This window comes from Propithecus coquereli, unplaced genomic scaffold (genome assembly GCF_000956105.1).
Source record: "Propithecus coquereli isolate 6110/MARCELLA unplaced genomic scaffold, Pcoq_1.0 Scaffold73, whole genome shotgun sequence".
NCBI lineage: Eukaryota > Metazoa > Chordata > Mammalia > Primates > Indriidae > Propithecus > Propithecus coquereli.
The window spans coordinates 5,201,408-5,215,914 of NW_012153396.1; the positions used below are offsets into that span (position 1 = coordinate 5,201,408).

A 14,507-nucleotide genomic window follows, 5' to 3' on the forward strand; every position below is an offset into this window, starting at 1 on the left:
CTGCTTCTATGAAACAGTCTCAGCTCTTCATTACCCCTTATGTATTAGCTGCTTCAAGGAATACTTCTGTAGTTCTTTCAGTCATTCATTGTGAGGCATGGTTTCTGAACCCTTTATTCCCAGGTTTGAGTTTTCTGCAGTTTACTTTTGAACTTTCAAACGTGTGACACTAAGGGAAGGGGCCCACTACTCTGTAGGTGGACTGACAGACCAAGACTATTGGTACTTGGGACCAATTGAGTGAAAGCTCCTTGAAGGCAAAACTGTCTTTTATCAATTTTAATAACTCTGTAAGTAGTATAGTGCCGAGCACTGAGTGCTTAATAAACAGTTTCTTGTTTGTGTTCTTTTTCCTTAGAACAACTCATGACATGTAATAGTAAAAGTTTTCTCTTAGCTTGTTTAACCTAGACACAAATAGAGTGATGTGAACAAAAAGTCCATAGATGAGAAATTGCATTCACTTTTTTAGTAGCAGCGGCTTATATTTACCTTTTTTATTTTCACATAGATATTTATTCACCCCATCCTTCACATTTACATTTGATTTCTTTGAGTCTAAATGTAAGATTTATATTAATGCTAGTTGATTCAGACCCGTTGTTTCTGTCCACACAGATTGTTTTTTAAAATCCTTTATGCCAATCAATGATAAAAATATTGAACAAAAGAAAACCCTTCCATATATCTGTAGGTTATATTAAGTTTATTAAACAAGTTTGCATATAGAAGTTTTACAGTTTAAATTAGAAAAACAATTTAATTTTGTTATAGGTATTTACTATAGGAAAAGGGAAGCTTGAACAACTTTTTTTTGTTACAACTGCTTAAAAGATAGGCATGGAGATTTTGCATCTCTTTAAGTAAGACTCAGAAGTCCTTATAGCTGAATTTAAATATTCATTGAAATTTTTTCAGTGACATTGTTAATGATTTTTTTTGTTTGTTTTGTTTTTTGTGTGTGGCTTTTGTTTTTGTTTTGAGACAGTCTTGCTCTGTTGCCTGGGCTAGAGTGCAGTGGCATCATCATAGCTCACTGCAATCTCAAATGATCCTCCTGCCTCAGCCTCCTGAGTAGCTGGGACTACAGGCACATGCTACCATGCTTGGCTAATTTTTTTGTTTTCTGTTTTCTCTATTGCCCAGGCTGGTCCCAAACTCCTGGCCTCAAGTGATCCTCTTGCCTCAGCCTCCCAAAGTGCTAGGATTGCAGGTGTGGGCCACCGTATCTGGTCAATGATGTTTTAATGATAAAGTGACCATGGTCACTATAGGTGACTGTAGGTCAAGTTGGTAATTGTATTTTTTTTTTTTTCAGCATATTGTGGGAGTACAGATGTTTAGGTTGCGTATGTTGCCCTTACCCCCCCCAAGTCCGAATTTCAAATATGTCCATCCTTCGGGTGGTGCGCATTGCACTCTTTGTGTATGCAAATACCCATCCCCTCCTCCCCTCTCCCCGCTCCCGGTAATTGTATTTTATAGAGGCAATTCATTAGCGTTTTCTTTCTGCTACTATATATTTGTATTTATGCTAAAATACAAGTGATGATGCGGATGAGACAACAGCATTTATGACTCCACATTACTTTAACACTATAGCATGAACTCCAGAGACACTGTGGTAAGGCAAACATCTTAAGGAACATTGCGAGACTTCTTTGTGCACTGAGGAACAACAGACTGGTGGTGATCCAGACCTTGTCAGACTGTGTCCAACGCCTAAAGAATAGTTCTAAAGTGGATCTTGGGGTTGATCTTCTCTTGGATTTGTAAAAGGAGGGTTTATGGTTGTTTCAATTCTAAATTCTAAATCCACACAAAAATTGACCTGAATCTCCCTTGAGCTAATCAACTGGCTTATAACTGCCGAAAGAAGGATAGACATGCAAATTTACATTTCTTCAATTTGAATATTCTTCCTTTTCTTCTGTAAATGTGTGATTCTAGCAGAAAGACCATAAGTCACTTTAAATTTTTCCTTACACAATAATTGAAGGATTTTTTTATAAGTAGTTTTGGCATTTGGGCAGATAATATGTACTTCATAAATATTTGTTGAATGAATGCGTGAATCCCAAACATGTTGATAGAATTCTGTGATTATAGGAATTTTGTTTATAGCTTTATAATATGTAACTCACTTTTTTGTTTCTAGTTTACATTTCTCTAGCAATGCATTATTTCTTCTTAGATCCTCAAGCTTTTCTTCTTTATAGGCATAGGCTGTAGATACAGAAACTTTTTTTCCTCTGTTAGTGTAGCTCTGATAGTTCTTCCTATTTATATCCTAAAATTCTGATATCTGTTTTACTTATTAGCTCTTCATTACCTTTCTCCCTAAAGGACATTTCTTGTTTATTCTTGTTTTAGTCAAACCATAGTGGAGTTAATAGTCAACTTTTAGAAGCTGTAAATTTACTATTTTCCCAAAAATGCTAGTGTAATAGGATATTTTAATTATGAATAGGCTATAAACTTCTTTTGTATGTATCATTCTTAGTAATGAGTTTTGAATATTATGTGTTCTAATACTTTTTTGGAGGATTGAGTTGGGTGACTAATACATTTATATTATATATGTACTATATAATTTTGGTGATTTTTAAATCCAGCTAACTTTGCACACTTGGTTTGGAAATCTTACTAACCACTAATGAATACAGTTATATAGATAAGTGGATGTTAAGTTCATTAGATACTTACTTAATTGATGGTTAACTGTGTCTAATAGGAACAAGAGTTTGTTCAGAAGCAACAACAAGAATTAGATGGCTCTCTGAAAAAGATCATCCAACAACAGAAGGCAGAGTTGGCCAATATTGAGAGAGAGTGCCTGAATAACAAACAACAGCTCATGAGAGGTATATTCAGTTCTGCAGCATGAATGTGTATATGAAGTGAGATCTCAAAAATATTGCAGAGATATACCTTGGAAATTATTTGAATGCTTTTCTTTGCTAGGGTGGTAAAGGCAAAGATAAAGTTGTGGTAAATAAGAGAAGAGAATCTTTTAAAATTTAGAAACACTGCAAAATATAGAATTCCTTTATGACAGAAATGAACATAGACATTTAATCCATAAAATTTCTCTTGTCCAGATGGTGCTAGAAATATATCTCATTAACTTTGTGTATTCAGTATGCCTTATAATTGTTGGTATACTTAATGACTACATAATGGAATGGAATTTTAAGTACTTATTTCCCCTAAAAAAATTAGCTTAGATTTTTTTTCTTTGTTATTATGATTAAATGGAATTTTGGCTCAGGGTAGGACATTCTCTGTTTATAGGCCATTAGAACAAAATGGAAAGAGGAATAGATGTTATCTTTATGTTGGTAAAATTTTACTTATAGCTCAGAATGTCAATATATGTGTATAAGTTAGTGTATATAGAACACTTATGTAAATATTAAAATGAAGAGCAAAGTACATCAGTAAAGAGAGCACAGTGACATTTTGAAAACTGCTGTCTTCTAGCTCGAGAAGCTGCAATTTGGGAGCTTGAAGAACGGCACTTACAAGAAAAACACCAACTGCTCAAACAGCAACTTAAAGATCAATATTTCATGCAAAGACATCAGCTACTTAAGCGCCATGAGAAGGTTAGTGAAAAGAAAATTTCTTTTTTATTCATTTTAAAGTTATAAACCTATTTAGTTTTGAAGCTTATTTTCTTTTTTTTTTTTTATTTCTGCGTATTATGGGGGTACAAATGTTTAGATAACGTTGCCCTTGCCCTTCTTCCCCCGCCGAAGCTTATTTTCTTAAAGAATGAATTTTAGATTTCCTTTATTTTATCCTAAAATTTCTTTGATGAAGTTTGGAGTAATTAATTGTATCTTGATCGTGATTGCAAACTTCTTTTCTACAAATTAACAAGGAAGGTAACTAATTACAGTGCTTAAAGACCTCTTACACATTGTAATTTTCATCTTCTCTTCCAAAGAGCTATTTTGGCTACATTTGTGCTTCAAGTATCTTAAAAATTTGGACTTCCTGTACTTAGTAAAACAGAGTTTCAATATAAGACTTGTATCACTAGTAACTTTATTTTCTTATAAATTATTTTTTGCCTAATATTTTTCTGGTCACTATGCAACAAGGGAGAGTAATTATGGGAAACAACAATAAAATGACATGTTTGAATATACATGTGGGTACTGAATATTAAATTATATCTATTAATACATCACTGGATTCTATTTAAAACCTTCTTAGGAAACAGAACAAATGCAGCGTTACAATCAACGACTTATCGAGGAATTGAAAAACAGACAGACTCAAGAAAGAGCGAGATTACCCAAGATTCAGCGCAGTGAAGCTAAGACCCGAATGGCCATGTTTAAGAAAAGTTTGAGAATTAACTCAACAGCTACGCCAGATCAGGACCGTGACAAAATTAAACAGGTAAATATACAAATTATTCTCTTCTTTTAGGTTTACAAAATTCATGTGATTTTTAGAAGTGCCGCATAATTGTGTTATAAACATTTAGAACCACTTTGGGTTTGTTGATTTTCACTTTAACTCTGTGGGCTGGGGCTAGATACATGACATGTATCAACTTAGTCTTCCCAGGGTGGTGGTCACAGAGGGCAAAGCCCTCCCTCCCATGCCTCACACCAGATCCTTGGCTAGACTGGTCCTAAGACCAGCCCTGGGAATGAGATGACTTGGACAACTTTTGCAGTCAAAATGTATGGCCTCACTATGATACTTCTACAGTCATAGTCACACACACAGATTAACTCAGAACACTAAGCAGATAGGAGGATCGAGGTTTTCATCAGAAGTTCTCCCCTCCTGCCATGATGTAGACTCCAGGTTTGAGTCACAGCATATTATTACTTGTAGCTTTAGTTTATTTTACTTTGTTTCGTTAAATTCTTTTACATCTTCAGAATATGTAGAAATTACATTGCCTGTTAACTATAATTTATCTTTTTGTTTTTCCTTGTTTATAGTTTGCTGCACAAGAAGAAAAGAGGCAGAAAAATGAGAGAATGGCTCAGCATCAGAAACATGAAAATCAAATGCGGGATCTTCAGTTGCAATGTGAAGCCAATGTTCGAGAACTGCATCAGCTGCAGGTTAGATACAGAAGCATGACAACCACACTTGTAGTACATGGGCAGCACAAGTATCTGGTTTTGAGAAAATAATAGCCAAAACAAACTGCTGCGTGTTACTTACGAAAATACTAGGATTTAAAGATTGTGTTTTTTGTGTAGCTCCACATGAAGATCGGTTTAGTATCATAGGCACTTGTTTAGATTTTATATAACCATGATTAATGTAAACATGAGGCTAAATTATAACCTAGGAAATTGTCTTTCAAAAGCGGTATTGAGTATTGTTTTTAGTATATTTTGCAAGAAGATGTACAAAGTTTTCAAAATGAGATAAATAGTTTTGTTGTCAGATTCTAAATTCTTTTGGTCAGATTCTGAATTTAAAATTTCTCTTCCATTTAGAGGGAGATAGTTGATTTTCTTCTAGGTTTTTGAAAAAAGTGATGTTAAATATAAGGGAATTTTTCTCCTAAGAAATGTATAGGTTACTTTAGAGAGGGCTGATTTTGGACCATACCTGGAGTGTGCAACCCATCTAGTTTATAACCTAAAATGTTTAAAATTACAAAGTAGTGTATATGATGTGCATACTTTATGTATTTGCTTAACTTACTAGAGTAGAATAGTTTTGATCCCCCATTGTGGTACCAGTGGGTGAAATGTATGCAAGCTGCCTTCTGAAATGTCAGTTTTATGCATAAGCAAACTTTCTTAGGAAAAACAAAGGCTCAAACTAATTCTTTCTAAGTTGTTTTTATATGGTATATAACAACAGATCTAGCTTCTAAACTTGTGAAAAAGAAGCTATGACTGATTTCATAATTCTTGGCCCTTGGTTTTTAGAGAAAAACTTAAATCTCAGTAATAGCATGATGTTTGATGAATAATTTATTATTTTGGAAGTTATTGTATTTGTGAAAAATTGCTTCGTTGATCGAAATTTTTTTAAAACCAAACTTTGTTTTCAGAATGAAAAATGCCACCTTTTGGTTGAGCATGAGACTCAGAAACTAAAGGAGTTAGATGAGGAACACAGCCAAGAATTAAAGGAGTGGAGAGAGAAATTGAGACCTAGGAAAAAGGTAATTTTAAAAGCTTTAATTAAATTGGTAATGTTTGCACTCATCCATCCACCCAGCTATTGGCTCTTTACCTAGTGTGTGTCAGGTACAGAGTCCAGGGCAGGACATAGAGATGAAAAGACAAAGCCCTTATCTCCAAAAGGTTCAGAATCTAATGACAAGCAGTTACAAATTGGTAGGATCATTGCTCTTAAAGGAGGTAAGTACAAGATAACAGGGGAAAGGAGCAGCATTTCTAAGCAAAGGAAGTGTAGAACTGTCTGAGAAAGTCAGGGGAAGGCCTTAGAGAGGAGATGCCTTGTAAGCCAAGTGAGGCTTCAAGGATGAGTAAGAGCTTGCTTAGGTGGATGGACAGATTGGGGTGGAATTGGGTAATTTAAGTAGAGAGAAGAGGATGAGTGAAAATGATGCATACAGATAATTACAAATAGATCCCTATCATTGGAACATTAGGGGTGTGTGTGCCTGTGCGTAGGCATTATGGAGGGAAGAAAGGCAGTGATGACAGCAAAGTCCAGACAAGGTCAACTAGAGCCATATTACAAGGCCCTGGTATGCTGTGTAAATGTGAAATCCAGTAAAATAGGGATGGTTTCTCTCTCTCTGTCTCTCTCTCTCTGTCTCTCTCTCTCTGTCTCTCTCTCTCTCTCTCTCTCCCTCTCTCCTTTTCCTTGTTTGTACTTGACTCCATGCTAGCCTGGTCTTATTGATTAACCATTTCAGTGTTGTTTTTTCTATCATTATATGATCCCTATCCCTTTGCTGAACCTCAAACCTAAACTTTCATTTCCTTTTGGGCTTCCTGCCTGCTATACATTTCAACCATTCCTTTCTTCCATCCATCCAATCAATGAGGGAAATATGTATTTAGCCTCTACTGTGTGCCAGAGGTTTCTAGAGAAAGTGAAATGACTAAGTCAGTTGATAGTGTGGCTTTTTAATTTCAGTTTTACTTATTGTTAAATTTTTTGAGTAGGTAATACATTCATGTAGTCCAGAATTCAGAAGGTACGGAATGGTAAGCAGTGAAAAGTCCCTTTCCCCAGTTTCTCTTTTTAACTCTTTGTAGTCGAGCTTCCACCCCAAACTCCCCGATTGAACTTGTTGACAGTGGTCATAAATGAGTAGCTAATAACCACATCCCACGGACTTATCTAAATGTTCTCATTAAAAGTCTTTGTTTTCTTAAAATTTTCTTCTCACCTGGCTTTTGTGACATAACTCCACTTATTCTCTGTGCTCTTTATCATCTTTTCTTTGTCTTCCTAAAATGTGGGCATTTCCTAGTTTTGCACCTTTAGTTCTGTTCTTTACCTTGATAATCCAGCTGTTGCATATTTATGGACAATTCCCAAACTTGAATAGTAGGGGTTGTATAGAGCACAAACTCTAAATCATACAGATGTGGATTCAAATCTCAGTGCTGATACTGATTAATTTTGTCACTTACCATTTCTAGGTCCACTTATCCTCATTTGTGAAATGAGGATGATACTAACTACACAGTGGAGTAGTTAAGAAAGTTTAAAAAAGTGATGTGTTTATAGCACTTATCTAGAACCTGAATGGTTGCTGTTGGTATTGTTGTTTATGTATCAGTTTGAGCTCTAAGCTCCCATTTTCCATCTGGGTGTTAGATTCCTCTTCATTTCATTCAGACATCTGTGTGTTCAAATATTATTTCATCAGTGGTTCCTTTTTTGATCACTGTACATAAAATAGCCCCCATACACACCTCAAGCGAGCATACTGTATCTGCTCTTCTTTCTTTGTTTTTCTTTATAACACTCATCGCCACCAGACACATTTCTTTATTGTCTTCTCTCATGAGAAGAGGAACTCCTTAGAAGCAGGAACATTATTTCTTGTTCACTGTTACATATATCCAGCTTCTAGAACAGTTCCTGGCACATTGTACATGATCAGTACATGAGTGTTGACTAAAGAATGTGAACTTAGTGGAGATACAACCAAACTCAACATTCTTTTTCCCTTCTTCTGTCTCACCTCTCCCCGCTCCCTGCATTCCCACTCACTATCAAGTATTCTTCCCTATATTCCTATTCTTTTAATTGATATCTAGGCTAGAAATCAGAATTATTTTTCATTTCTGTCACACCCTGTATTCAGTTAATTTTGACTCTCTTTTCATAATGTTTTCTCTCTTTCCCACTGCTATCCTACTACTTGCTTAAATTGTTCAGTAATGTCCTAATGGGACCTCTGGTTTCTAGTTCCCTTCCCATTCTTCCCACTTGCCTGCCATCATCAGAGTGTTTATCCACAAGAACATCTCTGATACTGTCAAAGTGGTGTTGATAAATCTTCAGTTCCATCAGAATAAAACATTAATCCCTTAATTTGTCTTTGAAGTCTTCATAGTACCCCACTTGGGTCACATCACCCTTTCTAGCGTTATCTCCCACTAGCCACTTTGTTTCTAGTCCATATTCCATCATTGGGTGTAGTCACCATTCCTCACACAAACTCCTTGGTTTCCTGCCTTTGTGCCAGGGTTTCAGCTCCCTCTCTCTAGCATGCCTTCCCCATCCTGCCTGTCAAATTCTTATCTTTCCTTCAAGACTAAGCTCATGTTTCACCTCTTCTGAGAAACCTTTCTGTATCTTCCATCTTTTCCTATGCTTTGTACCTACAAACAGCACTTATCCCTGAATCACTTGTCCACAAGTGATTGATACCTATAACAAAATACCACAAACAGGAGGCTGGGAAGTCTGAGATCAGGGTGCTCACATGATCAGATTCTGTGAGGACCCTCTTCTGGGTTACAGACTGCTGACTTCTCACTGTGTTCTCACTGTGAAGAAAGAACTTTCTCTTCAGACCCTTATGAGGGCACTAATCCCATTTCTGAGGGCTCCACTCTCATGACCTAATCACCTCCCCAAAGGCTCCATCTCCTAATACCATCACTTTAGGGATTAGGTTTTGATATATGAATTTTGGGGGTACACAGACATTCAGTTCACAACAATGTCTCAGATATTTATCAAGCACTTAACGATTTTTGCTTTCTGTTATGGAGATGTAAAGGTGAATCTTGTTTAGGTTCTACCTTTAAACCGCTTATAGTCTAGTGTGGAAGAAAACACAGGCACATCAGTAACTAAAATAAAAAGTAGAAAGAGCTTAAATGCCACATGGAAGAAACAGATAATAATAGGTGCCATTTATTGGAGTGCATTGTATGTATTAAGTGCATCATTATCACATTTAATCTTCACATAGCAAATCAGCGAGGTAGGTGGTGTTATTCCTATTTTACAGCAGAGGAATTAAATGATTCTCTAACACAAAGAAGTTAAAGGCCGGGCGCGGTGGCTCACACCTGTAATCCTAGCTCTCTGGGAGGCCGAGGTGGGCGGATTGTTTGAGCTCAAGAGTTCGAAACCAGCCTGAGCAAGAGCGAGACCCTGTCTCTACTAAAATTAGAAAGAAATTAATTGGACAACTAAAAATATATAGAAAAAATTAGCCGGACATGGTGGCACATGCCTGTAGTCCCAGCTACTCGAGAGGCTGAGGCAGGAGGATGGCTTGAGCCCAAGAGTTTGAGGTTGCTGTGAGCTAGGATGATGCCATGGCACTCTAGCCCGGGCAACACAATGAGACTCTGTCTCAAAAAAAAAAAAAAAAACAAAGAAGTTAAGTAATGGACCCAAGTTATCCATTCATATGGCTGAGCTGGACTTGAATAGGGCTGTGCAAAGCTTATGATCTTAACTATGAGACTCTGTCTAAAAAAAAAAAAAAAAAAACAAAGAAGTTAAGTAATGGACCCAAGTTATCCATTCATATGGCTGAGCTGGACTTGAATAGGGCTGTGCAAAGCTTATGATCTTAACTATTGAGCAGTCATGTCTTCTTTGGGATAATATACAGAGAAAGTGTTTTAGACAAGTCATTTTATCTTGGCTGTCAGCATAAATTCTGTATGTAATACCAGCACATAACAATTTTATTTTTCCTTTCTTTTTAAGACACTGGAAGAAGAGTTTGCCAGGAAACTGCAAGAACAGGAAGTGTTCTTTAAAATGACTGGGGAGTCTGAATGCCTTAACCCATCAACACAGAGCCGTATTTCCAAATTCTATCCTATTCCTAGCTTGCATTCCACTGGATCATAACATGGGAAGCATTCTGTGCTTGGGTTTGGCTTTTTAAATATGTCATTCTATTCTCTTCATCTTCTGCCACAGTCTATATCAGATAGCTCACGAAGACAATCACCTGCCTCACCTTCTAGGTGTTTTTTTGTTTTTTTGTTTTTGGGGGTTTTTTTTAAAGCAAAGATGAAAGGAAAACAAACTTAAGACAGATGCTGGGCCATGTTGGCAAAGTAGCATCTTGCAGTAATTCCCTAAGGTGATTTTGTATATTAATCTTAAAAATTGTATTTAGACACTGTTACCTGAAAAATTGTTAAGAGAAATAATGTTTAAAGTTATTTAAAGAAAACTGTTACATCACTAAGTATTAATAAATGTCTTTTTACCTGCCCTAACTTCTCAATGATGCCTAAATTCTATAGCTGAGCTCTGCTGTAGAGGGTTGAAATGATTTTCTTTTGGTGAATCAGCTCTCATGAAAAAGCTATGAGTTGCTCAAAATGTTCTATTGATTCAGTGAATAAATATATTTTGTCTTTAAATAGGAACAAACTCTTTTAAAAGAGAGAAATTATTTCAGTAATTTGTTGAAAGTAATTACCTATTTAGGCATGAGCTAATAATTGAGGGTGCTAGTTTTATTAAGATAGTGCCTAAAACACTAAATTTTAATCAAGTCTAAAATAGGATTTTCTTTTTGATCAACGGGGATAATATAACATCCTTAGCATTAAACATTATTGTGTTAAAAATCTTGCTCCTATTACCATTTGATGGCAATTTTCATCCTAAAATGTATGTTGTACAAAGTTTGGAAAGACAAAAAAAGTAGCTTTTAGATGTGCAAATTGGAAATGTAAAACACCAAATTAAAAGTAATATAGATTTAGCCGTCTCAGTTTATTTTCTAAAATAATACATGAGTTAAATGACTTCCCTCCATCTTAGTGAATTCTGTTCATTTAAAACTCTGTGAGAAGCTTGCAGGCTCTGAATTATATTTATAAATATATTTTCTGAAATTAATCTTAAAAAGCATTTGCTCAGAATACGTTTTTTAAAAAGGATTTAAATATTTAGGCAAATGCCAGAAATGACTTTTGTTTTGAAATGAGGCTACTTACATTTTGGTTTTATTTTGTTCCATATTTAAATTATTTACTTTGAGTGGGAAACCTTTATCATGTGGTTGCTGATATGTGTAATTATTAATGAAATGTTCTCTCTTAGTCCCTTTTGAGGCTTAGAATTTCAACCATGTGTCAGGTCAAAACAGTATTATGAACTGGACTTTGATGTGTGAGACAGCACATTTGTAAATGATGCTTGTTGCCTGCCATTTACAACCTATTCTCTCCTAAGAGTGCTAGGTACCAAATTATAAAAGTTTGTTTTTAGTTGTATTACTTTTGAGGCTGGTGAAAAATTTAAACGCAACTTTGTGGGAACACTGATTTATACTAAGAAAATGTAAATGTCTGTAGCACTTTCTTGCAGTTAATTTGAAAACTTTAAATGCTGAACCTTATTTTGTCAGTGGTTTAGGTGATTTAAAAATGCATGTGCGATTTTAATTTTGTAATTGTTTTGACAAGCATAATTTACTTGGACAACTTTGTAGGTAGCCTTAACTTCTGGCCAAGTTTGTTTTTTATATAAATATATATACATATATATATTATGTATGGTTGTAAATTCATACACTTATCACATGAATGTGTTACTGTATACAAAACTCTTTTAACGCTTTATTCTCAAATGCTGGGTTGAAAGATGTTTTTAAAGCCTTTTGAAATATATATCTTTATAAAGTAATATTCAGGATGATGGAAATTGTTTATATTGTTATGATAAAAATGACAGTATAATGTTGCCCAGTGTATTTAATGATTTATTTGAAAGCGGAGTGGGGAGGAAGGTTCTCAACCACTTTCTCCTTTGAAATTGTCAGTTTATTAACTTTTTAAAAATGAATACTTTAGACAGTGGATATTTTTTCAGTATCATTGAAATGATACCCTGTGTGCTAAAGTTTGTGGTGCCTAATTAATTTGGTCTGAATATTTGATTATTTTCCTTTCAGTATGACATTCAGAGTATTGACTCAAGGCGAGAGGCTCAGAGTGGCATGATTGATGCTCTGGGTAAAGTTATTAGCGACTCGCATCTCCCTTAAAACTGCCTTTTGGATTCAGTGTTTGTGCTTGAGTTCTCTTTCAAACATGACCATATTCATATGGGTGCAAGACTATACAATGATACCTATGTAGAGGGTACGCATTCATTTTCATACTTAAAGTTACATAAATTTTTTCAAAAAGTGTTTTGTTATAGAATATACTATTTGTACCCATATTGGCCCACCTCTTGTTAGGCCCTATATTCAAATAGATAATAGTGATCATTCTTTCTTGCATGAAGTGTAGGTAGGGAGTGGGTGAGGGGCACAGACTTCTTTGAAATCTAAGAGTACAGTCAAATTTCTTCCTGATTTGGTTGTTTTGTTGCTGTGGCAGAATGTGCCATGAAATGCATAAAAGAACTTCTCCATACGTGCACCCTAATCAGTCCCCTCTCCTCTTTTTCCTGAGTGCTTGTGAACACGCCAGACCTCCACACTTCTGTAGGTCCAGCTCCTAGAGCTTGGGGCACCAGGCTGCCTTTCCTAGTCCTGTCAACCATAGGGTATGAATTGCTGAATTAGCTGCTATTTTATGTGGAGTCACATTAAGCTTTTTCTTACCCTTCTCTATGGGGAAGCTATAGGGTGGGTAAGGAGGAAATTTAGAGTGCTTTTACTTTGCTGAAAATATTAGAACTTTCCTGTGACAGGATACAGCAAATTGTAATTAAATATAAACCAGAACCAGAGCTACCTCTAAGTAGTATTTCCTCAAGCACAAAGCTCTCAGGCATATGAGACCCAGTTTAATAGAGGGTCTCTGATTTCTTGAGCATCAGTGAGTTTCAGAAGTGACTATTTTTTGTACTCTTCTAGTTTCCTTGTAACTACACACTTTTTCCCATTCCACACTGTGCTTAAATGACAGACTTCTGAGAAGCCACATTCTGTCAAAGTATTAGCTAGAGATGTTGATTAAAGGAAAACCTAGACTGAAGTGGAAGAAGAGTGTTCCAGTTCTAATAGTCTTTTGATTAAATAAATCAATTCTTTTCTGGGAAATGATTTTTTTATAGGAAATGGGATGATATTTTAAACGCTTTTCTTAAGTTGAAGGCACGACAGTTAATGCCTCTATTGTTGCTATTCTGTGGCTGACGTGGTTTTGATAAAGCTTTAAAATTTCTGCTACTAAGCCTGGGATAGAGTGTTTTACCAGTTTTAAATGTTGGCTGCAGCTTTTTGTGATCCTTCTCTGATTTGCAGTGTAATGAGTTCATAAGCTAAATTTTCAGAAAGAATTTTGTTTCAGATTATGCCTCTTGTCTATTTGAGAGCAACATGTCTTTTCAATCATGAGATTGACACACAAAAAATAAAGTTATTTCTTAATCTATTTTGGGAAGCAGTCTTTTATTGAGAATCTTTGAAACTAGATTGTCCTTCATGAGAACACTTTGCAGGTTTTTTGGTCCCAGTTATATTTTAAAACTTGCAGTCCTCCAAGTCTTCTGACCCTTCCAGACTTATTAGCATTCCTAGCCATCTGTAGTCCACACCCCATGCACATACACACACACAAATGTGTGTCTTTCAGCATGCCAACTCTTCCTTTGAGAGGTGCTTAAAATATTTCTGTCAACATATGTATATATATTTCCTTTTTCCCCCCTTGGGATGGATTATTTTTCTCACCAAATATTTCACAAATCATATGACCTCCCTTCTATAAAATAACCTCTTTTTGTCATTGATAAGTTCGTGCAGGATTTAGTAGACACTAGGCAGCATCACTTGGCAAGTGTTCAGCTTGGCTGGAGGGAGGCATAGCACGTCATTTTCTAATCAAGGAGCATCATGCACTATTGAGCTCATTCTTGACTTTTTTTTTTTTTAAACAAAAGAGCCTCAGATCCATTGCTGTCTAGCTGGGGACATATCTCATATCTGCTCATCCTCTTTCTGGGTTTTGTCCGGAGAAGGTAGCAAGTTTGGAGTTTTATACTATTTCACTTGAAGATTTTTGGATATCTTATTAAGGTAAATCTAGTAACAAGGGAAAAACTCTTAAGTCTGATTAATCAAGATAGGAATC

The 14,507-nt window shown here is 35.7% G+C and overlaps 1 protein-coding gene across 2 annotated transcripts in view; it reads left to right on the top strand.

The window, feature by feature from the left end:
- The window catches only part of SLK (STE20-like kinase), a 73,727-nt gene extending 59,921 nt beyond the window's left edge, over window positions 1-13,806 (top strand). Inside the window, exons 14-19 of one of the 2 annotated variants that reach the window (XM_012661749.1) lie at window positions 2,735-2,864; window positions 3,484-3,608; window positions 4,225-4,413; window positions 4,971-5,096; window positions 6,047-6,160; window positions 10,162-13,806. In XM_012661749.1, coding sequence (XP_012517203.1) covers window positions 2,735-2,864; window positions 3,484-3,608; window positions 4,225-4,413; window positions 4,971-5,096; window positions 6,047-6,160; window positions 10,162-10,308 — 831 coding nt within the window. In that variant the 3' untranslated portion in view covers window positions 10,309-13,806. The remainder of the gene's footprint in view (window positions 1-2,734; window positions 2,865-3,483; window positions 3,609-4,224; window positions 4,414-4,970; window positions 5,097-6,046; window positions 6,161-10,161) is intronic. The other variant, XM_012661750.1, reaches the window with a different exon arrangement.
- The last annotated feature ends 701 nt before the right edge of the window (window positions 13,807-14,507 follow it).